This window comes from Kogia breviceps, chromosome 4 (genome assembly GCF_026419965.1).
Source record: "Kogia breviceps isolate mKogBre1 chromosome 4, mKogBre1 haplotype 1, whole genome shotgun sequence".
Classification (NCBI taxonomy): domain Eukaryota; kingdom Metazoa; phylum Chordata; class Mammalia; order Artiodactyla; family Physeteridae; genus Kogia; species Kogia breviceps.
This window is the reverse complement of record NC_081313.1, coordinates 6002402-6027788: the sequence shown is the minus strand read 5'-3', so window position 1 is coordinate 6027788 and position 25387 is coordinate 6002402. Positions and strand designations below refer to the sequence as shown.

The window sequence follows — 25387 nt, the reverse complement described above, 5'->3', positions numbered from 1 at the left end:
GGGAAGGAAGCAGTACAGACCAGGTCAGCAGTCTGACTTACTGCTCTGTCAAGTCCGTACTATAAACATTAGGTTATATAAACCCTCGACTTGGAATTCCAGTTCTTCCTAACCTTGGTGCAAGTGATGAAAAAGAAAGTTAAATATGACTGGCAGGACCGACCTGATCCAGTCACTGCTGTTTGAAAAAGGATACCATCTCTCCCAAAACATATGAACTCTGTAGAGGGAACAATCGTGAATACTAAGTGCTGTGTGTTCAATCTATGGAATTTTCTAGAACCCAGATTTGAACTATTACTGAACATGGAAAAATGTACAGTATATGAAGATATACCAGTTAACAGACCCATGTCAACAACTGTCTATTTCTCTTAATGTGGAATACAGAGTTTGATATACATAGGGACCAAAGAATTAAACATTAATATATGAATACTTTTGCTACACATGTTGTAACACAAAATTCTTTTTTAAAAACAAACTGGGAGATTTGCTAATACCAGTGAGAAAGCAATATTTACAGCCACATCCCAGTACCTAGAATCATGCCTGCCACAAACTAGACGCTCAGTCAATATTTGTTGAATGACAAACAGACCTCCCTGTTTTCAAAAAGGAGTCCAATTACTATTCATCGGTCCATACACAAATAAAAGTCTAGTGTCAATATTTAAAGGATTTTTTTGCTCACCACCATAATACATTTTGATGAAATTATATAAAATGGACTAACTCAATACAACTTAACAAATAATAATAACACATCTTCTGTGTGCCAAATACTGATGAATGTGCTGAGAGAGGGGTTCACAGATAGTCATGCTAACCATCACCTTTATAGATGGAAACTGGGTTCCTGCAGAAATACACAAACCCAAGTAAAAAACAAAAAACAAAAAACAACTCATATGGATATTCCACCATGACCTGAAGTTAAGCATGTCAAGTTCAGGACCCCTTCCTGGTTTCCCCTCCAAAGCATACCTGCTTCAACTGCTATCCACCATCCTGGATGAGACCACATGGATCCTAGATGGCTTTGCTTCCCACATCTCCTACTATCTCCATTTCGTAGTTTTGCAGTGCTTCATCAGAGCCTATGCATTTCCCTGATGTATGTTTCCATGCATCACCCACATCAATCACTGCAGGATAGCCCTCGACACTATAACAACTAGTTCCCTACCAGACCTTCCCCCCCAACTCCAACCACCTCCCTCAAGGATGAGCTCAATCACCCCATCCCACTCCATCATTTCGTCCCATCCCACCACACGTGGAAAACAGGCCCTCTACGAAGTGCTATTGACGACACAGGCAGATTTCAGGTGGGGCCCACTCTTGCCACAGAGAAATATGCTTTAACCCCAAATGAGTGTCTTAATAAAGTGTCACTGTAATAATAATCATTATCATTATTATTTGAATGGTGGTTGATGTGGCTATCGGCACGTGGGTGATCCTGGGGTTGCTGGGTCCGAGTCTGAAGATGCCATCTCTGCTTGTTGGTTCATGATTCAATCTACCCAGCACACCGCCTGAGGCTGGGCGGGCAGGGCAATCAGAGAGCTACTCTGGTTTCCTTCTGATGCCCGCGAGCGGATGAACTGCACACTCGACATTAGCAGTGACAACATCATTTCAACAATGTCTCAAATAACGTGGACATAAGACTGAACATGCATTTTACCTGCTGACGCTTTTCAAACTCCAACTTGATCCGGGACTTGATGCAATTGCAAGTGTCCTGATACGTTTGCTGCAGAGCGAGTTCCATGAGGTGCTTATGGTACGCCCCGGCCAGGTTCCCGCAAATGAAGATTATCACGTTGGCCAGGATCTGAGGACACAAAGAGCCAATCAATAGGGCGACCGTTCATCATTCGAGAACAGAACGACAACACAATGCACGTGAGCAGCCGTCTTCAAAGAGATGACTCTGCCTGAGGTTAATTTTACTTCTGTTCCCGAACTAACATTTTTATTTACTTAACAGAAAAGGATCCCATCCCCTTCTTGGATCTGTGCCCTCTGACAGGTCACTTTGCTGTCCCTCCCTTGTCTCTGGGCTCAGTCATTTGATTCGCTATAGCTAACGCAATGTGGGTGAGAGTAATCGAGTGCCAGATCCAGCCCAGGTTTAGAAGGCCTGGTGTGTTTTGGGAGACACTCTTGTGTCTCATCAGGAAAAGACTAGCCCACTGGTCCCGGGAAGATGAGAAACTCATGGAACAGAGACACTCAGCCAACCCACAGTCCACTAACATGGCCACTGAGATTTCATGGTTGTCGTACAGCATTACTGTGATACGAGATGATACAGGCTGCCCTCACGTCAAACCTGTATTCACTGAGCCTGGAGAAGTTATATTCCCCATTACTTACTGTTTGTATGGGAATATAGGAACCTTTTAAACCATATAACTTGTTGCTCTATTCATGATAAAACCTTTCATGTTCACAAAAATTTGTGGTGGGAGGGAAGAGAAAAATATATAAAGAAAAACTACAAAGAACCTATAACTGCCCTGCCCAGGAAGAACTCGGTGCCATATTTTCTTTTGTCAAGACCGTTACCTTGTTCCAAAGGAACCAAGTTCATTCTGAATGCAGTGTTTTGCTTTGCTTTTTTAATTTAACATTTAATCTGATTTTTTTCAGATCATGAAAATTCTGTAGAAACAGGACTTTGAATGCTTAGATAATATTCAGTTCTATGACTATATCATAACTTAGTTATGTCTATACTATCTTTATTAATATTATTTATTTATTAATAAAGAATACTTTATTACTTAATTAATATCCTTTATTAATATTCTTTGCATTTGCTTTACGCTACAGTCGTCAACCTCGTGTCTAAAGCTTTGGCCTCATATTTAATCATTTCTCAGGCTCAATTAGTAAAATACACTGAGTTGAAAGCCTTGAATATTTTAAAGTTCTTGATAGATATGGCAAAATTGCTCCGAGAACATGTTCCGTTGATATTCTCACCACCAGTGTATGACCATGGTCTTTTCAAGGCCCACTATTAACACAGAGCAAGTGGCAATAATAAATAAAACTGACGATCATGTGTTCAGGGCTAGACCTGCGCAGGTCTGGCAGGGCGTGCACGGTCACACCTGCAGAAAAGGTCCCTCCGTCCTCAGCGCCCTCCACATGACCTTTCCTCTCACTGAACGGGCACTCATCCCTTCAACAACAAAGAAAGAGCATCTGTGTCCACAAGCTCTGTGCTCCTTGCTAAGGGTCTCCCACTGACACGGGTCAGCTTAACACATCAGTCAACTGACGCGGGGACCATGCATGCCAGGACTCAAACACTCTTGGGGGAATTTTTATTCCTAAGCCTCCAAGGTTCCCATGACAGGACTTCGCAGAGAATCACGCCGTCCTCCCTCTGCACGGTGTAGTACTCCCGATGATTAAAATAGTAGCTCTGTGCATTGCTGAGTGTGTGCGTGTGTGCGCGCGTGTGTGTGTGTGTGACATGCATCTGTGTGTGATTTGCGTATGATCCATGCATGATATGTGTGTACATAATATGCATGTAAGGTTTCTGTGATGTGTATGGTGTATGTGATTTGTATATGTGATATATCCATGTGACACGTGTCTCTCTCTGAGTGATTCATGCATGAGGTATGTACGTGGTACGCATGTGTACCTGGTATGTGTTATGTGAATGATATGTGTAATGGATGTGTGCCTGTCGTATGGAATTTATATATGGGATAAACGTGTGGTTTGGGGAGGTGTGTGTGACGTGTGTATGCCGTGTGCACACGTGACACGTGCGTGTGCCCTGTGTGTGCCTCAGCACAGAGCAGGGGAGAAGTGTGTTTGTCTTCAGTGTTGCTCCCAAGCATTTCTAGCTGCACGGGCTCCGCTCCTTCCCGCCACCGTCCTTTCCCACATCACCCCCGTGGATCCCAGTCCTTCGAGGATGTGGGAAAGCTCGTGAACTTCCTGGCTTCCTGCCTGAGCGCAGGTCATTTCAGAGCCGGGCCCAGGGGTGCACTGTTAATTTAGTCCTGTCATACTGTGCTTCTGCAAAATGACCATCTGCTTCGCTAAAGATTCTTCAGACCTTGACATTGCTGGGTTTGCTTTGAAGAACAGTGACCCAAAGAATGCAGGAACCAGAAGCGCCACACAAACCAGACTGCCCGGAATTAGAAAGCACCAACTCTTTCCTTATTAGGTGCAGCTGAAATAATAATAAACATAACTGTGATTATCTATGAGAGTTTCTTCTTTTTCTCCTTAAAAATGCCTTCAAACAAAGACGCAAACATTTTAGGAACTTAGTTCCTCCAAAATAAGAACCAAATTTAAGCAAGGGAACTGAACGAAGCCATCCCCTGCGCCCTGGCCTCCCTCAGCAGGGAGTACGAAAGGGGCATCTCTATTACAACACTATCTGCCTGACCCAGTGCCTGGCAACTTTGCAATGTCATGGGATGGAAGGAAAAGCCTTCTTTCTCTTATTCATTCATCCATTTGGTCAATGGATGCTGCATTGCTTCAAACAACATGTAATTCGAACCCTCCCTGGCTATAGATAATTAGAAAGAATGCATTTATGGATTTTTATTTGGATATGTAAATAAATATGTAAATTTTGTTTTATGTAAATAAAAATATGTTTATTTCTTAAATGCTTAAGAAATAAATAGCTAAGAGTTTTAATGCCAAGTAGTTATGGCCTTTCTCTTCTGGTGGAAAATTTAATCAAATTACAAGCATTTTTCTGATCCCTGCTTTGATCCTAAAATACCATCTTCTAAGGTTAATAGAATTAGGCCTGGTATTTTAATAACTACACATATTTACATATGTGATTGATGTCCTAAAGCATTTTTCCGTCAAAAGGCCGCATTCATATAATGACTCTATAAAACCTAGGGCACAAGGAAGTGATGCGGTTAAGGTTTTCTTTTCAAAAATAATATCACAGCATTTTACTTCCTAGAAGGCTGTTTAACAAAACACACAATAAAAAATCCTATTTTCACAATGTTGGATTGATCTTATAACATCATACTATCTTGATGTTTTCTTTTATCTCGTTGCTTCATTTAGCTACTCTCACATCTGTCAGAAAATAGGAGAAGAAACTTAGCTTCCCAAGAGATGTCTTGGAAGAAGATAAATTGTTTAAGGTAATAACAGCAGCCAAGGTTCACCATGAAGTTTCAAATTAGCCCTTGAGCTCAAGCTTGACCCACGATCCAGGATCTGTGCAAACCGGACTCTGCCCAGTTGTCACAGAAGCCTGGTTTTCTCCACTACTTTCCACTTCCCCATCTTCACTTGATGTGAGGGTGGGAAAATTGGTCAACACTTGTCAGTGATTCTCAGGAGATGCATAAATAATCAGTCCTGTGCTGGTGGGAAGGCCGGTACCCACCAGCCAACTCTGATTCTGCTTCTTTCACAGCCATCACCTTGCCTTTCCAAATACACCTTGTTTCATCCTTGCAAGAGTCCAGAAAGTAAAACAGCCAGAAAGATGGACATTATTGTTATTTCATTTTATAGGCAAAGAAACAAAAGTCTACAAAATTAAGAGGCTGGAGGGCAGGGCTCCACCAGGCTCTCAGGATTACCCCATACCCACCCACATGGCCCTGATTCACATGGGCCAGGGCAGGTTGGTCTAGCACAATCCAACCCTCTACTTGGGTGTGGGGAAAGTATTTCTGAAGAATTTCTAAAGAGACATGTGTAAGCTTTGAAGCAGCTAACATCATTTTCCTTTACAAAGCATTTGTATTTGATGCTATAAAGTGCCTTCATCATTTACAGTTCTTTCAAGTGGCTGCAGTTTGGAGACCACACGTCCATGGAGCATTTGACTATGATGCTGGTACATCGACATACATCCAGAGGAAAGTAACAGGAAGTGAGGCTGTTCCTAACTGGATCATGTGACCAAGGGCAAATGACCCAAGCAGGGTTATTTCACCCGGAAAAGGACATTTAAGGATGTGAGCTCACTGTCTTCAAACATTTGAGAAATTATCACGAGGATTAGGTGACCACTCTGGTCCTCTGTGACTCTTTTAAAGAGTTTTAAAATTGTTCAATACTCCCATTCTTAATCTTAGGTTAGGGACTGCCAACTACAATGTCCACAGAGGTCAGCAGGCAGCACACATGCAAGCTGAGGGAGGGGAGAGGCTCCTGGTACCAGATGAAACCCCATCACTCAATACCATGGTTTCCCTGTGAGCTCGCTGCACAGGGCTGCAGGAGAAAGGATAGTACAGCATTTAAAACAGGTCCTCAGCTTAAAACAAAGCAGATCATAAATATGCAAAAACACCAATTATAAGTCAAAGGAAAATAAAAGGGATTATAAGAACTTGATGAACCGAGCTGCAAATGAATATTCAGCAAGCTCACTGCATCTCATAAGCATCAAATTTGGCTTAAATAAAACAATGCTCTTGCTTGGGAGAGAAAATGATCAGGTAGAATTTTCCTTAACTGAGCTCTCAAACATGGCTACAGAGAATCCCAATTCCATCTCCTCAGCATTTCCTGCAACCCCCAAAGAATTAAATTTGCTATATGCCCTGGCCTCAGGATTTCTGTTTTTTATCAGTCTTTTAGTATAGACCAAAAACACTGTACTTTGGCTATAACATCTAACGATCTTCAGGTCACATGTTGGAATCTTCTTCTAATTTAAAATCCCTCCAGATGAGGAGTGGAGTCAGAAAATATTATGGGTTGAATGTCATGCTCTTCCCAGATGCATATACTGAAGCCTCAACTCCCAATATGATGGTATCAGGGGTGGGACCCTTGGGATATAATTAGGTTTACATGAGGTCATGAAGGTCCGGTCCCCATGATGAAATTAGGGCCCTTATAAGGAAAGGAAGAGACTCTCTCTCTCTCTCTCTGTCTCTCTCTATCTGTCTGTCTCTCTTTCTCTCTCTGCCATGTGAGAAGGGGTGTCTGCCAGGAAGAGGGCCCTCACCAGAACAGAATCATCACCACCTTGATCTTAGCTTTCCCAGCCTCCAGGGATGCAAGAAATAGGTATCTCCTGTTGGCACCACACAGCCTGCGGTGTTTTGTTATGGCAGCGTGAGCTAAGACAGAAAGTTATGAAGAAAATTGAAAAACCAACCACCTCAACAATGGGTGTTATTAGTGTTTTGGTTGGTTAGACTGGAATTGAACATTGGGAGTCAAATGCAATTTGATTTCCTATGGAAATGGCCGCTAGAAATAGTACTTTTGGTTGTGATTATTATTTTCATTATTCTCTTTTATATCAGAGCTGTTATTATTAGGTCTTTTTGAATAGCATACATTATGCTATTCTTCCAGCTATTTGGGGGCTAAAGGGCTAAAGAATCTTACACTTAGGGCTCAAGTTCGGTATCACAGCTAGATAAAATTTCAGGGAGGAGTTTGAGAGTCATTTGCTTCTCTCAGGAGTGTTCCACCAGCTCATTACAGGCCAGTGGGAAGAGATGGGCCTAGAAGATACTCAAGATCTTGACAGAAAGTTCCTCTCACAAATTAAGTCATTGAGAACACATCTTCCCTAGAAGGGAAAGCTGGCTTCACTGGGTTTCACTGCAGAAACCCAGACTTGTACTTCTCAGCTCAGGGATTGCAAATTTGAAACTGATGGGGTGAAAGCTGGCTTGATTAATAGTTTAGAATAACAAAAAGGAGACAAAACATAGAGTTTCCAATATTCAGAACTCACTGGAAGAAGAATACACAAGCCTCCCTCCACCGAGATCCATAGGTCACTCTGCTTTCCACAGAGGAGTGCACCGTCACACATTTGTTCTCTCATCCAGGCTCTCTCTGATTTCCAGCACGTGGGAGACTCTTAGCTTTCAGGGTTTAGTTCCTCTCCACCACGGGAGAGAGAAGAGCAAACAAATAAGCTGTATGGAAAGGAAGGAGCTGCTAACTCCAGAACTCATAGCCCACTTCTCCTGTAGCCAAAATGGGACCAGTCGTTTCCTTTTTGTTGTTAACTTACTCTGCAGGCCATTTCTATAAAACAACACTAGCAGACATTCTTGCCCCCACTCTCTTTGTTTCACAGAGCTCCAAGCCCAATTGGGAGTTTACCTGTGATTATAAAAGAGCTTTTATTAGAGTTAGTCTCCATCTGGTCCAAACTGTCTCCTGCCCTCCTGCTGGCACAGTTGACATCTGAATGACTACATCTGACATCCTGTCAACCAATCGATGATTAACTGAACTTTAATGGTACCCAACAGAAGCCACTGTCTCCTTGGTCTTTGTGAGTCCACATAGTTGAATGAAAGTTAATTATTCCAAAGAGGTTCCACTCTTTCAGAAACCCAGGGGACGAAGTGGTCCTGGATTGTCCAATGGGTTTAATAAATGCTGGTTTCTGGGTCTTCCTGAACCTTCTCTCCCATATATAATGACATATGCGCAATAGGAGAACACTTCTAAGCGCTGTGTCTCAGTGCTTTTCAAAAACTTTAAAAAAGTATAATTATATACTAATTAAAACTCAAATTTTATTCACCTTGAATCAGCTCACCTAAGGATCTGCACTAAGCAGTACAAAATTTGCCTAATTCTGGTGATTTCAGTGGACTTACAAGTGAAAAAAAAAGATATTTGAGCACACTTTAGACTTTAATTTAGACAGTCTCTCTAATCTGGATCAATGAAATTTAGCTTCGTTTAAACACTATACACAATTATCTTCACTTATCACCGCTTTATAGGTGACACATTTGATCCACATTTAAAAAGTTAAGAGGCAACAGGTGTTCAGATTCAGTCAACAAACATGAACAAGGCTATCAGATACTCCAACCTGTGCAGCTTAGTTTAAGATGAAATGATACACCCCTTCATGTGAGATAAATATGTCTCTTCAACCAACAGTGCACAAGAAGGGACCCACATCCTTTATGGGTACTCGGGGTACATTTGCATTGCTACCCCATTGGCAACTTGCATTATGACCTACTTGTGACCCCATTTAAAACCTACACAATAGTAGATAAATTACAGTTAAGCAAAACAAGCACAATATACCCTGCCAATTATGACTGAAGAAGAGGACACCTTATGAAGTTAAATGGAACTAAATGTAGATATCAAATGTAACATGATAACAGAGGGCCAAGTTTGCTGAGGGCAATAACCCCACAGGGATAGCACAGCCAATCCTGGGTATGAACTTAAACATGACATTAGCAAATGCATTCACACGGAAGTGATAGATTGCTAAGTGCTGTGCAGTCACGGACTCCAAATACAGGAGAAATGTGGGGCGCGGCAAAGCGTTGCCGCAAAGCAGGATAGAAAAAGCTGAGTCATCCATCCTGTAGCCAGTGCGCATGCGTTGAGATATGCTAACAAGGTTTTAGAGCAGTAACCAGTCCGAAGGCGACGTGTAACTATGCCTTCGATATGAACCAGTCAGAGACTTGCACAGTATCCCGAATCTTATATAGGCAGCTGCCGTTAAGGCTGCGGGGTCTTCCTTCCATCTTTCTCTAACCAAGCTGTACTCCAATAAAGTGTGATACGAGAAGAATCTAGCGTGTGGCGACTGTTATTCTGCTGGTCAGACGCAGCTCGCCATAGAGAAAAACAATGAATGCTGTGATTCTCAAGGTCTACCTTGGAATTGCCCTTTTTAATCGGACCGAAAGATATTCCATAAAGTCATGCTGTGATTAAAAAAGATAAATAACTGCTTGGCTGCATAACTGAAACCTTCTGCAAATTGGAAAACAAAGAAATTTCCTATTACAAATGAAACTAGATGTTTCCTTAATGATACTAATTAGGGGAGGGGGTGCCTGGCAGCAGCTTTCCTTTTAAGAGGATAAAAGGCTGAAATGCACTTAAAAGTAGTGTCTTCCCCAGGGGGGGGGGTGCTCCTGCGTTTCCTCCCCACCTTCTTTCCTCTCCCACTGAGGGTTTTCCTGAGGAGTGGGTCTTGGAGGAAGCAAAGACGATCTACACCAGACTCTGACATCTGAGCAATTTCAACAAGAGCATATATTGGGCTGGCCAGAAAGTTCGTTCGGGTTTTTGTACGATGTCACAGAAAAACCCGAATGAACTTTTGGGTCAATGCAGTACGTTAGCCCCACCCAAATCACCAAGAGGCATCTCATGCTCTCTCACAGGGCCATGACCAAGCAGCTTTTCCCAAGCAGCAGCATTCAAGGACCCTAATCAAAAGGGATGGGTTTTGCTAAACTCATGTGTGTGCTAATCTCCTTGGGCTGCAGGGACAAAATACCACAGACTCAGTGGCTTAAACAATAGAAATTTCTGTGTGTTTGTTTGTTTACAGTTGTGGAAGCTGGACGTCCAAGATCAAGGTGTCAGCAGGGTTATTTTCTCCTAAGACTTCTCACCTGGCTTACAGATGTGACCGCCTTGGAGCTGTTTCCTCGCATGGCCTTTTCTCTCTGCAAGCCTGTGTGCCCCTGGGGTCTCTCTGTGCGTCCTAATCTCTTTTTCTTATAAGGACACCACCCTAATGGCCTCATCCTAGCTCAGTCGCCTCTCCAAATGCCCTGTCTCGAAATACAGTCACATTCTGCGGTACTCAAGGTTGGGCTTCAACATATGCAGTTTGGGGGACAAACTCAGCCCGTAATAACATGCCATTGAGGTATTTTTGGGGGGCACTTTGTAGACATCATTTCATTTATTTTTTTCTTCCAGTATTATTGAGATATAATTGACATACAGCACTGTGTAAATGTAAGGTGTGGAGTATAATGATTTGATTTACACATGTTAGGAAGTGATTATCACAATAAGTTTAGTGACTGTCCATCATCTCATAGAGGTAAAAAATTAAAGAAATAGAACTTTTTTTCTTGTAATGAGAACTCTTAAGATTTACTCTCTTAACTTTCATATATAACACAGAGCAGTGTTAATTATATTTATCATGTTATACACTCTGCATCCCCAACACTTATGTACTTTATAACTGGAAGTTTGTACCTTCTGACTGCCTCTCACTCAATTCCCCCACCTCCAACACACTAGGGTTTTTTTCTATATTTTTAATTGAAGTATTCTTGACTTACGATGTACTAATTTCTGCTGTACAAAGGACTCAGTTATACACATATATACATTCTTTTTTTATGTTCTTTTCCATTATGGTTTATCCCAGGAGATTGGATATAGTTCCCTGTGTCTTGAAAACTACTGAGTTTTAAAGACAGATTATTTATAAATTACCAGAAAATTCACTGAAAGGTTAACCCTGCATTCCTTAGAAATTTGGGGCTGGTAGCTCTCTTGCAGAAATGCCACATACTGCTGATGGTTTAATACAAACTAAGACATTCATTAAATCACATCATTTGTTCAAAAAACATTTATTGAGCATTTATTTATCATCAACTAAATGTTATATTCTCCCCACCCAAGAAATCAACCTCACTGACCAAAATGTAATAAAACAAACCAATAATAAATGTCAGCAAAGCAAGCAAACAAAGGTGGGTGCTGCAAAGCAGGCTTCTATGAGCTGCACAGGCGAGATTTCAGAGTGCTGACCGTGACCATCCTTACCCTTAGGGTTCCCCATTAGCTGCCGTCTTTATGAGGCTATGGATGCCTGTGGTTGAAGGAAAACTGCTGACAAACTGAGCATACATCGCATACATCCTCCAACATTACTATAAACTTTGACCTGCAAAAAGTAAAACCACTAATGCAGAGGTTCCCAAGTTTTCTTGTTTCACAATGCCCTTAGAGTCTTATTAATATTTTCATAGCATTCCTAGGCCAAAGGAGATATCTAACAGTCTTGTTTATTAAGTAGTAAGGTCTGAACTGCTTAAGTATTATGTCCTAAAGGCTTAGGAGTTGTTGGAAGAGAAATCCAACATATATATTGAAATAAAATACTATAATTTTATTTCATTCTTAAGTAGCCACTTACTACGTGACTTACTATGGGCCCTCAGTGGTCAGCGTGTCTGTTGAGCACTGCATCTGCACAAACACTAGACTCAGATTCAACACCGCCACTCACATTTCCTATTCTGTCTTGATTTCCCCAGGCCACTGATTTTTTTCCCCCGTCACAAATGCCAAAAACCCAGCTTGACAACACAAGGAATGCAGTGCCACCTAATGTTGAAACCATAAACTACCTTGAGTTGATTTCCACAGTGACAGATGTCCAGTGCTGCTAGTTCCCTTTGAAATTTTAAAATATCCTGGGATGCCCTGGGGGTGCCTTAGCACATGGTTTGGAAACCACATCACTAATGACATACAATTCCAACATCAATAACAAAAATATATTAACTAATTAAGTAGAATAAAAAGGGTTATTAAAATCATGATGGGTCTGCTACCTATTTTCTCCTTAATTGACTCTGAGAAGGTACGCTTGATTCGACCAAAAATACATGAGACTTCACATGTGGAATCTAATTTTTTAAAAAATGATACTAATGAGGGCTTCCCTGGTGGCGCAGTGGTTGAGAGTCCGTCCGCCGATGCAGGGGACGCGGGTTCGTGCCCCGGTCGGGGAGGATCCCACATGCCGCGGAGCGGCTGGGCCCGTGAGCCGTGGCCGCTGCGCCTGCGCATCCGGAGCCTGTGCTCCGCAACGGGAGAGGCCACGGCAGCGAGAGGCTCGCGTACCGTAAAAAAAAAAAAAAAAAAAGAAAGAAAAGATACTAACGAACTTATTTACAAAACAGAAACAGACTTACAGATATCGAAAACAAACTTATGCTTACCAAAGGGGAAACATGGGGGCAAGGGATAAATCAGGAGCTTGGGATTAACATACACACACTATTATAGATGAGACAGATAATCAGCAAAGACCTACTGTATAGCACAGGGAATTCCACTCGATAATCTGTGATAACCTATATGAGAGAAGAATCTGAAAAAGAATGAATACACGTGCATGCATAACTGAGTCACTTTGCTGTACACCTGAAACTAACACAGCATTGTGAATCAGCTACACTCCAATAAAATTGACTGTATATATATATATATATATGACTTGCTGGCAGTTTACACAGAGGTGTCTGTTTCTCCCAAGTAAACCCGAGCTGGAAGTATCATTGTGCAGATTATTGGACGCTGCAGCCCAGAGTAGCGATGGGTTTAACCTTGTTGGTTCCGCTCTTCTCTGTGTCACTTAGTGATAGCAGCTACTTCCTCCCCAAGCCAACTAGTCTTCCTTGGGGACAAGAAGCTGCAATTAAATGTACCCCGTGAGTCCAGTTTCAGTCAAGGGCTCACCCAAAAAAGATGGCGTATGCAAAAGAGGCAAAGCCTCATGAAATGACAATTTACAAAGGTTTCCAGATGGTGGGCTTCACATACACTGTCTCAGCCTATCAAGAAAATGAGTTAAAGCCCCAAACCTCATTTGGGACCATAATGATCATATTTTTAAAATCTCCAGTGCTTTCCAAGTCTAAATACATTTCTGTGATGAACTAACGTGCTTCCTGATGGTGTGAAGAAGTATTTCAAGCCAGGAATGAGACAGAAATCTATCCAAGGCTACTAGAATTCCAAAGAATGAGTATAAAAAGTTAAAAATACTCATTTCTATTTTCCAGTGGACATATTATGTAATAAACCTGCCCATTAAAATTCCAGAGTAAAATTATTAGACGAGCGGTCCAGGGGTACTAAGTTTTTAAGGACAATAATAAACAGGAGAATTCTTAGTTCACAGCTAATGAAGTTGCCGTTATTTTGCATCATATGTAAATCAGTCATTAACCAATTAGGGTAATATTTACTACCTCACAATTTAACTCTTTGAGAAACAGTTTGATGCCTTTTTAGAATGATTTTGCAAGGATATTTGGAATATGAAGTTAAATAGAAGCAGCAAAGAAGTTTATTGCCATAGGTTTAAAAGACAAAGAGGAATTATCTCTATACTGAGAAAAAGAAGAGGCAGGACATGCAGAGCTTCCCGTGATCAGGTGGTCCTGAAGGTTGTTTCCCCCCTATCAGAGAAACTGAAATGTTGTGCTTGCTATACAGGAAACAGTTTTCACACCTTAAGGATTTCTCTATAGGCAATCACGCGCTGAAAGACGCTGATGAGAAAAAACCATGCCTGGCATCGAAACCACATGGGAGTAGAATTGGAATGGAGGAAACGGTTTGATTTTAGAATATGCATTTAGAAATTTCTTTGTTGGGATGAAATTTGACAACCAAATTCCACCACTTGCAAGAAAAATACTTTTTAACTTTGATGCAGAAGAAAACCACACAGCCTGGACCATCACCTTGATTATCGATTGTCTCCAGGCAATGGGAATTTCAGGCTCCAGTTCATTCCCGACTACTTCTGTCATAAATCTCTCCCTCTTTGAACCATTCCCAGCAGCAAGCAAGTCTGCTCTCAACCGAGCAGTGCCTTCCCTAAACACAACACAACCCCGCCTTCTTCTTTATTTCTCATTTCCCTTTACAAGCCGAACCTCAAAGGCTTGTCTACTGAAGCTCTTCCTACTTCTTTGGCCTCTGATTCTCCATATCCCATTTCAAACTATGTAGCAATCCCAAGAAGCCACAAAAACTACTCTTGTCAAGCTCACTGGTTACCTACAACTTCCTCAATCCCATCCGCTCCTTTCCACGCTCCCCTTACCATGACTCCCGAGCCGCGTCCTCAGCAGAGCTGTTCCCTTTCTCCTGCTAGGAATCCTGGTCTTTCTCAGCTTTCTTGGCCCTACATGCTTCCCTGGGGTCTGGCCATTCCGCTGACTCCACCTACTCCTACTCAAATATTGCCCTCTCCGGGGCTTGGTCTAGATCCCTTTCTCTTTAAATGCCCCCATTTTCCCCTTGCAGGGACATCCATATAGCTGGCGCCTTCTTCAACACCATCTAAATAGCACCAACTCCCTAAGGTGGACCTCCAGCCCAGATCTTCCTTCCGAAGTCTAGACCCAGAAGAGTTGGCCTGTCCACTTTCACGTCTACACTGAACTCTTCGCACATCTTGCCCCGGTCTGCATCTTTAGTTTCTATTCTTGCCCTACCCCTCAGTTCCACTCGAGGTACCGTGTCCTCCTTGGGGGTCTTCCAGCTTGCCCATCTCTCCAGGCTCAAGGCCTTTGCACACACAGTTCCCTCTGCCTGAGAAGCTCCTTCCTGCCCCTCTTCCTGTGTGGGACCTGCTCACACCTGGCTTCCATGACAGGCCTGCCCTGAGCATGCTCCATGAGGGACGCCTGGTGATTCACCAGCTGCACCCTGCTGTTTCTCCCAATATCACTTTGCTCCCCAAGAGGTGATAGCTTGTATTTACCTGTTAGCTTACTGCCTGTCTCTCCTGGTTTACTCTATGGTCCATGAGGGCAGGGATCCCATCTGTTTTATTCCCTTATGGATACATTGGGTAATTTGTATAGGGTCTGTCATAATGTGTTCTTGGTAAATAGTCTCTGTTTCTTTTTTTGTTTTTGTTTGTTTGCTTTGTTTTCTTTTTTTTTTTTTGTCTCTGTTGGGTCTTCATTGCTGTGCACAGGCTTTCTCTAGTTGCAGCGAGTGGGAGCTACTCTTTGTTGCAGTGCACGGGCTTCTCATAGAGGTGGCTTCTCTTGTTGCGGAGCACAGGCTCTAGGCAAACGGGCTTCAGTAGCTGTGGCACGTGGGTTCGGTAGTTGTGGCTCATGGGCTCTAGAGTGCAGGCTCAGTAGTTGTGGTGCACGGGCTTAGCTGCTCCATGACATGTGGGATCTTCCTAGACCAGGGATTGAACCCGTGTCCCCTGCGTCGGCAGGTGGATTCTTAACCACTGCACCACCAGGGAAGTCCCTGGTAAATATTCTTTGAATGAATGAATATAATCCCTCATATCTACATGATTCACTACACCAGAATTGGAGAGATCCTAATTCATATACTGAATAAAAATATATATTTTTTCATTCAACAATTATTATTGAGGGCCCACTATGTGACAGAAGCTGTTCATGGTACAGGGACTATAATTTTAAGTAAATAAAAAAGACAAAAATCCTTGTCCTGGTGGAGCTTAAATTTAAATATGATTTTTGGCTTTGGATCAATCCACTCCATTTTTCTGCCTTTCATATTTGGGGAGAAAGCTTCATAATTGCTTTGTCAGATGTCATCCTTAACAGCAGGGTTATGCTTTGACATATATACCTGATGTCCCTTCAGTAAATCCATGCAAATAACAACTGGGACAGACATGAAGAATTTGGACCCAAAATTGTTCCATCAGATTTAACCTGAAAAGGATGAGGATACAAGTTTCATCACCTGAAAGACAATGCAATTCTGGCCAGATTTTATTCTGATCTGTTGGGTGAACAAAAACATCTGAAGAAAGATATGTGCAAAAAAGGAGGGAGGTGTGTGGGTGGTAAAGATTTTAATTTTGGAAGCAGAGAAAGAGGCTAGTCTCTGAGGAAAACAACGCTGTCTGGAAGAGAAGTCGTCTTGTCAGTGGATTCCAGTACCTGGCCCACCTGGCTGGTGTATCCCTCTCAGTGGAGGCTCATAGTCTAGGCTTTAGGAAGTGGATTTCTTAGGCCACACATTCTCAGTGGGGGCCCCAAGAGGGCAAACACTGGTTCTCGGTGAAAGTCAAAAAATTAGTCTTTTAATGCATGATACACAGATATGCATACATCACATAAATAGATATGCAATATACCTGTGGTATTAAAATTTCATGGGGGTTGGTTAGAAAAAAAAACATTTAAAAAGGCTTCTTAAGAGAGTAGTAATGGAGAAAGGTCGAGAAACATTGCCTTAAACATACAAATCCCCACTCCACCTGTGTTAAAACCAGGCTCATGCGTGACCTTTGGACAAGGTGGCTTCTTGCTATAGAGAAGATAAGAGATGATTTTATATAAACAACTAACTGGTCTACCTGATAGGCATATTCCGCATGATAAATTAATACATTGGTATCCTGGGTTTAAATATCATTCTTTTCCACTTTTGTTAGAGCAAGTCAGCCTCCCACATTTGGTAGAGTTTGGATTACTAACAAGGTAACACTTCACAGCTCTCCAGACCACGGGCCACTCCCTGTAGAGGAGCCAATGCCCCCAGGCAGACAGATGCTACCTGTGTAGACAGGCTTCCCAAGGAGACACATCTGTCTGATTACATCATTCTTTAAAGCAAGACCAGCTCATTTATGACCCCATCAGCCACAGACTAAAATCCACCCTTCTTAACCTTTGTATCTTTCCCATTTGGTAATGTATATAAACTACACCCAATTCTGTACCCGTCTTTTGCCATCTCTTACAACTATAGTGAATCTAATAAAAACATCACCATAATATACAAATGCAAATTTCATGCACAAACTGTGCTCTATTTAGAGAACCAGAAACTTATATTTCAAAGTATGCTTTGGATTCTAAGTACGATACAAATACGTCTTCTGATTTTGTTGTTAGCAATTGGAAAAGCAAGATAAACTTCAGTAAGGTCCTTACCTCACCAGGGCTCACTGCACCAAACTCCTGAAACAGGCTGTGCATTAGAATCACCTGGCGCTTTAAAAAGATGCCTAAATGCCCAGAGCCCACTCCTGGAGACTCAGTAGGTTATTATTTTTTTTAACATAAGTCTCCCCAGGTGCATATGTTGTTCACTACCACTGGACAAACTAATGTCAATAAAAAGGTAGATAACTAAACCCGAATATTGCCAGAACAAAGAAACAATTCAAGTGGAGAGAAGAGCTGAGAATGTAAAAATGGATTGAATAATGGCTAATGCTAATGCGGATGAGCTTCTCCAGAGGAAGGAGGGCTTTGCTATTCAAACTAAAGATGGGAAGTGGGGTGTAATTATTTAAACCAAATCGAAGACACCCTTCCACTCATTCAGGAGGGCTCCTGTACTGATTAGAGGAGGGAGACGAACACTTCTGTAAGAGGACTAGAAAATTAACTTGGAAAAGGTGAGGTTGAGTGTTGGGGTATGGGGCGGGGAAGAGGAAACAGCTGAATAAGAGATGGGCCCAGGCCAACCTCAGACACTCACATCTGAACAGACAGTGGGATTTCAAAGGACCCGCAGTAACAGGGGAACGAGGACCAGGGGTAGGGATGGGAGGCAATATGTACACAACGTGACATCAAAGAAATATTTTAGGGAGGTTAGGCTTCCCAGTAACTTCTAGAGAATTATTTTTAAATGCACCCTTTCCAGACTATAGAGTTGCTACTATCGCGGGCATATACGTTTTGTTCTGAAAGTAAATAGCAAACACTCAGTAGTTTCTAAGAGAAGTGGGAAACAGAAATCATCTAGTTAGAACTAGTTAATAAATTAGCATTTGAAAGTTATATGTCATTCTCTTGTACCTTTCTTAGAGCAAGTCAGCATTCCAGGTCCGACAGCGTTCGGATTAGCAAATCTGATAAAGTTGGCCTAACACGGGGATCAAACTTCAGAGCTACAAAAATGCTCCCAGGTGGAGCCTCTGCTAATAAAAAATGTCGTATTAAGTGATCATTGATCAAATTTAGATTTAAATGTAAAATTGTCTCCTTCATAAATAATGATAATAAATCTTACTAAATTTTGCATTAATGGATGATGAATTAACACAGATACATATTACCTGCATAAGCCTTTTTTCCCCAGGTTTCTCCTTCATTTTAACCCCCACATCACGGCTGGATGCAGGCCCCCAGGAGAACATTGTAGCCTAAGAGGATATGATTCTGAGTGAATTTTCCACAATAAAAGCAGGGGCTGCACCAGAACCTACGAAGTTCTCTTTTACACACTTTATTAACACCAGTAATAAAACATCCACAGGTTCACTCAAAAACATGGCATATTCCCCACGTAACCAGCAGTCTCACCCAGGTTTCAAAGCAGCCTCACAAGGACCGCGTTGGAGCTTTCTGTCAGCGGAGGTGACCACAACTCCACGTTCAAAAGAGCATTCACCTGTATACTTGAAGGGAAAAAATCCTGCAGTCTGGTAATTTACGTACTTTGGAGTTAATTATTGCCTACTGACTTAACAGCTGTTCTCATCAATCCTGGCATCAGACAAGATGACAGTATTAGATGGTGTGTGACGATGCGTCGGAACCCAGACAGGCTGGGTTACACAAGCACTTTGAGGGAGCAGCAAACTCTACTGATCAGCTAGTCAAGAACTTTCCCACCACCTTTTCTCCAGGTACCTCCCAATACAGAAGCTAGAAATCCACACAATTATTCCCCCCAGTTCTCGTGTAACTGGAAGTGGCCAAGGAACCAGATGTGAGTGAAATAGTCTTCAGAAGAGAAAGGGCCTCCGTGTCAGCTTTCAATTTCTTAATTAAAATGAGCAGATGCAATTCATGGGAAACTTCCACTTTCCTATTCCATTTACTTGCTTTGAAGGTAGATGAAATGGCTGGATCTGCAGCAGCCTCCATATGACTCTGAGAGAAAAGCCAATGCACTTCTGAAGACATCAGTCCTGATTTCCTTAATCTGCTGGACTAAGGTCTGTAGCCCACTACCTTTGGATGTGTGTGGTTTTTTTTTTTTTTTGAGGCAAATAAATTCCCATTTGTTTAAGCCTCTATAGTCTGATTTTCTGTTTCTTGCAGCCAGATGTAAGGCTGACTCATTTGGTTGGGACAGCCAACTGAGTCAGCAAACACAACCTTTCCTGTGTTGTAGCATAAGCTTCTGTTACATGTAGTTTTCTGAGTATGTTTGGTGTAAAGCAAATGAGTAAGTTGAGACCATACATAATAGCCACGTATGGAATGTACTGTAAACAGGATGACAAACCAGTAAGAGAAGGAATTCAGATGGATCTGAGAAAATTAACCTCTTCATGGTGACATATGGGATGACCTAAAGGAGACTTCTTGAAAGTAGGCTTTGAGATAAGTATTAAAAGGTAGGGATGAGTTTGCTCCACTTTATGAAGGTCTGCAAGTTGAGAGGAGGCAAAGCTGGCCAAACTGGGAAGACATCCTGGCGTGTACCAGCTGGAGGGACTAAGAAAGAGCAGTGGAAACAAGACAAATCCTTTCCCTCGAGGAGTTGACTGTAGAGTTATAATGGCAGAATCAACTCACAAAAAGAAAATACCAAAGCAGATTTTGTTAAGGTACCATTTTTTGATTACAGTGGGTTGACTGGTACCCCCTACTTAAAAAAAAAAAAAAAAAGGGCATGTTCACGTAGAACCTGTGAATATGACTACTTGGAAAAAATGAAATCTTTGCAGATGTAACTAAGTTTAGGATCAGAGATAAGTTCATCCTGGATTCAACTGAGCCGTAAATGCACTGACATGTATCCTACAAGAACAGAAGAAACAGGGACGATGAGGGAAGACGGCAGTGTGAAGACAGGGGCAGGGATTGGAGGGATGCAGCCATGGTCAAGGAACACATGGGCCACCAGAAGCTGAAGGAGGAAAGGAAGGATCCCCGCCCCCAACAGAGCTTCCGGAGGGAGTGTGCCTCTTTTGACTGCTTGAGTTTGGACTTCTGTTCTCCCAGACTTTGAGAGAATAAATCGTGTTTGTTTTAAGTCACTGAGTTTGTAGTAATTTGTTACAGCAGCCCTAGGAAACTCATACTCTGAAGCACACTATATACTTTACTGTTGAGAAAAGATGAGGGAAATGCAGTTAAAGCAAAAACCTAAAGAAGGAAGAGAAAGAGAGAGCATGATTCTTGGAACAGGGTAAGGGAGGAATGATGAAAACTGAGGTTTCTCTTTGTGTCCTGGTGCTGATTGTCCACTCGTTAGATGAATCCTTCTCCCTCAGCAAAAAGCTGTGTTATGTATATTCTCAAACCCAAAGCTGAGCCTATCTTATGGGACTTTGTTTTGAACATTATGGGACAGAAGGTAAGGGTTTGGGACAGGTGAGCCTTCAGAGTCTGTGCTCATGTCACCTTCCTACATAAAGCTGAGAGCCCAGACATTCTGACTATCCCTCTAACTGAGTTTTGCTCAGCACAGAGGCCTCAGATATAGGTCAGGGTGATGGATTTGGCCTTTGTGAATTTCCTCCAGAATTCTTTTTCCATTTCTTAATTCACCATGGTATTAGTTTAAAATTAAACTATTAATAACTTAATATTATACTGGTCTTAAAAAACACTGTCCAAAGAAAAACAGGTGGGAGGGGCTCTCCAGGAGCAGAGGAGCAGGAGAGGACCAGAGGGCATCTGCCAGCCACTGGAGCCGGGGAAGCGTGCTGAGCTCCCAGGCCAGGCCCCCCGCCCTCTGAGAGCAGAGACACACCTGGGCCCCTTCTATTCCGTTAAGCCTAAGTCCCACACCACCCCCACTCCCACCGGGCCTTTTCCAGCCCTGTGAGCCTAAGCATAGGCCTCGCTCACTGCCTAAACCCCACCCCTGCCTAAGCCCCACCCTCCAGAGCCAAGCCCTTTTCCGCCTTTTCTTTCTTTCTTCTCCTCTTTTTTACTATCGTGTACTGTTTTACCTTCCAGTTGTTGTTTCATCTATATTTTTATATTCTTTCTAACATGCCTGTTAGTTTCCTAGTCTAATTTTAGTTTTTACTCTGTTATTGCTTTCCCTTTTTTCTTTTTTCTTTTTTTTTTTTTTTTTGCCACCCCACGCTGCTTGCGGGATCTTGGTTCATGAGCCAGGGGTCGGGCTGAAGCTCCTGCAGTGGGAGCTCCAGGTCTGAACTACTGGACTCATAGAGAACCTCAGACCCCAGGGAATATTCATCAGAGTGAGGTCTCCCAGAGGTCCTCATCTTGGCACCAAGACCCAGCTCTATCCAACAGCCTAGAAGCTCCAGTGTTGGAAGCCTCAGGTGAAACAACCAGGAAGACAGGAACACAATCCCACCCATCAAAAAATTTTAAAAATGAGACAGCAAAAACATATGTCACAGTTGAAGAAGCAAGGTAAAAACCTACAAGATGAAATAAATGAAGAGGAAATAGGCAACCTACCTGAAAAAGAATTCACAGTAATGATAGTAAAGATGATCCAGAATCTTAGAAATAGAATGGAGGCACGGATTGAGAAAATACAAGAAATGTTTAACAAAGATCTAGAAGAACTAAAGAACAAACACAGAGATGAACAACACAATAACTGAAGTAAAAAATACACTAGTAAAAAAGAGCCCCTCCCACCTATTTTTCTTTGGACAGAATAACTGAGACAGAAGAACGAATAAGTGAGCTGGAAGACAGAAATAAATGCCAAGGAGCCGAATAAAGAAAAAAGAATGAAAATAATTGAAGACAATCTCAGAGACTTCTGGGATAACATTAAATGCACCAATATTCGAATTATAGGAGTCCCAGAAGAAGAAGAGAAAAAGAAAGGGTCTGAGAAAATATTTGAAGAGATTAGAGTGGAAAACTTCCCTAATATGGGAAAGGAAATAGTCACTCAAGTCCAGGAAGCATAGAGATTCCCATACAGGATAAACCCTAGGAGAAACACAGCAAGACATATATTAATCAAACCAACAAAAATTAAATTCAAAGAAAAAAATATTAAAAGCAGTGAGAGAAAAGCAAAAAATAACATACAAAGGAATCCCCATAGGTTATCAGCTGATTTTGCAGCAGAAACTCTGCAGGCCAGAAGGGATTGTCAGGATATACTTAAAGTGATGAAAGAGAAAAACCTACAACCAAGAATTACTCTACCCAGCAAGGATCTCATTCAGATTCGATGGAGTAATCAAAAGCTTTTCAGACAAGCAAAAGCTAAGAGAATTCGGCACCACCAAACCAGCTTTACAACAAATGCTAAAGAAATTTCTCTAGGTGGGAAATGCAAGAGAAGAAAAAGACCCACAAAAGCAAACCCAAAACAATTAAGAAAATGGTAATAGGAACATACATATTGATAATAATCTTGAATGTAAGTGGATTAAATGCCCCAACCAAATGACACAGGCTCACTGAATGGATAAAATAACAAGACCCATATATATGTTGTCAACAAGAGACCCACTTCAGACCTAGGGACACATACAGACTGAAAGTGAGGGGATGGAAAAAGATATTCCATGCAAATGGAAATCAAAAGAAAGCTGGAGTAGCAATACTCATATCAGATAATACAGACCTTAAAATAAAGAATGTTACAAGAGACAAGGAAGGACACTACATAATGATCAAGGGATCAAACCAAGAAGAAGATATAACAATTATAATTTTTTATGCACCCAATATAGGAGCACCTCAATACATAAGGCAAATACTAACAACCATGAAAAATGAAATAGTAACACAATAATAGGAGGGAACTTTAACACCCCACTTACACCAATGGACAGATCATCCAAACAGAAAATAACTAAGGAAACAGAAGCTTTAAATGACACAATAGACCAGATAGATTTAATTGATATTTGTAGAACATTCCACCCAAAGTGGGAGAATACACTTTCTTCTCAAATGCACACAGAACATTCTCCAGGACAGATCACATCTTGGGTCACAAATCAAGCCTCGAAAAATCAAGAAAACTGAAATCATATCAAGCATCTTTTTTGACCACAATGCTAGGAGATTGGAAATCAATTACAGGAAAAAAAGTGTAAAAAACACAAATACATGGAGGCTAAACAGTGTGCTACTAAATAACCAAGAGATCACTGAAGAAATCAAAGAAGAAATTTTAAAAATACATAGAAACAAATAACAACGAAAACACAATGACTCAAAACCTATGGGACGCAGCAAAAGCAGCTCTAAGAAGGAAGTTTATAGCAATTATAGCAATCACACCTCAAGATACAAGAAAAATCTCAAATAAACAATCTAACCCTAAACCTAAAGCAACTAGAGAAAGAAGAATAAAGAAAACCCAAAGTCAGTAGAAGGAAAGAAATCATAAAGATCAGAGCAGAAATAAAAGAAACAGAAATGAAGAAAACAAAAGCAAAGCTCAGTAAAACTAAAAGTCAGTTCTTTGAGAAGATAAACAAAATTGATAAATGCTTAGCCAGAGTCTCATCAAGAAAAAAAGGGAGAGGACGCAAATCAATAAAATTAGAAATGAAACAGGAGAAATCACAACTGACACTGCAGAAATAAAAAGGATTATAAGAGACTACTAAAAACAAGTATATGCCAATAAAATGGACAACCACAAAGAAAGGGACAAATTCTTAGAAAGGTACAATTTTCTAAGACTGAACCTGGAAGAATTAGAAAATATAAACAGACATAGCAGAAGCACTGAAATTGAAACTGTAATTAAAAATTTTCCAACAAACAAAGTCCAGGACCAGATGACTTCACAGGCGAATTCTATCAAACATTTAGAGAAGAGCTAACACCAATCCTTCTCAAACTCTTCCAAAAAATTGCAGAGGGAGGAACACTCCTAAATTCATTCTACAAAGCCACCAACACCATGATACCAAAACAGAAAAAGATATGACAAAAAAAGAAAATTATAGACCAACATCACTGATGCAAATAGATGCAAAAATCCTGAACAAAATACTAGCAAACAGAATCCAACAACATATTAAAAGGATCATACATCATGATCAAGTGGGATTTATCCCAGGAATGCAGGAATTCTTCAATATAAGCAAATCAATCAATGTGATACACCATATTAACAAATTAAGGAATAAAAACCATATGATCATCTCAATAGATGAAGAAAAGCTTTTGACAAAATTCAACACCCATTTATGATAAAAAGTCACCAGAAAGTGGGCACAGAGGGAACCTACTTCAACATAATAAAGGCCATATATGACAAACCCACAGCAAACATCATACTCAATGCTGAAACACTGAAAGCATTTCCTCTAAGATCAGGAACAAGACAAGGACGTCCACTATTGCTACTGTTATTCAACATAGTTTTGGAAGTCCTAGTCACAGTAATCAGAGAAGAAAAAGAAATAAAAGGAATCCAAATCAGAAAAGAAGAAGTAAAACTGTCACTGTTTGCAGATGACATGATACTACACATAGAAAATCCAAAGATGTCCCCAGAAAACTACTAGAACTAATCAATGAATTTGGTAAGTCTGCAGGATACAAAATTAATGCACAGAAATCTCTTGCATTCCTACACACTAATGATGAAAAATCTGAAAGTGAAATTAAGAAAACACTCCCATTTACCATTGCAACAAAAAGAATATCTAAGAATAAACCTACCTAAGGAGACAAAAGACCTGTACGCAGAAAATTATAAGATACTGATGAAAGAAATCAAAGATGACATAAACAGATGGAGAAATATAGCATGTTCTTGGATTGGAAGAATCAATATCGTGAAAATGACTCTACTACCCAAAGCAATATACTGATTCAGTGCGACCCCTATCAAACTACCAATGGCATTCTTCATA

At 41.2% G+C, this 25387-nt stretch overlaps 1 protein-coding gene across 3 annotated transcripts in view; it reads right to left on the bottom strand.

Annotated features, from left to right (window-relative positions):
- Window positions 1-25387, bottom strand: part of ADCY2 (adenylate cyclase 2) — a 441592-nt gene that overhangs the window by 216478 nt on the left and 199727 nt on the right. For all 3 annotated transcript variants that reach the window (XM_059063263.2, XM_059063264.2, XM_067030781.1), the window contains one exon: window positions 1694-1843. In XM_059063263.2, the coding sequence (XP_058919246.1) occupies window positions 1694-1843 (150 nt within the window). The remainder of the gene's footprint in view (window positions 1-1693; window positions 1844-25387) is intronic.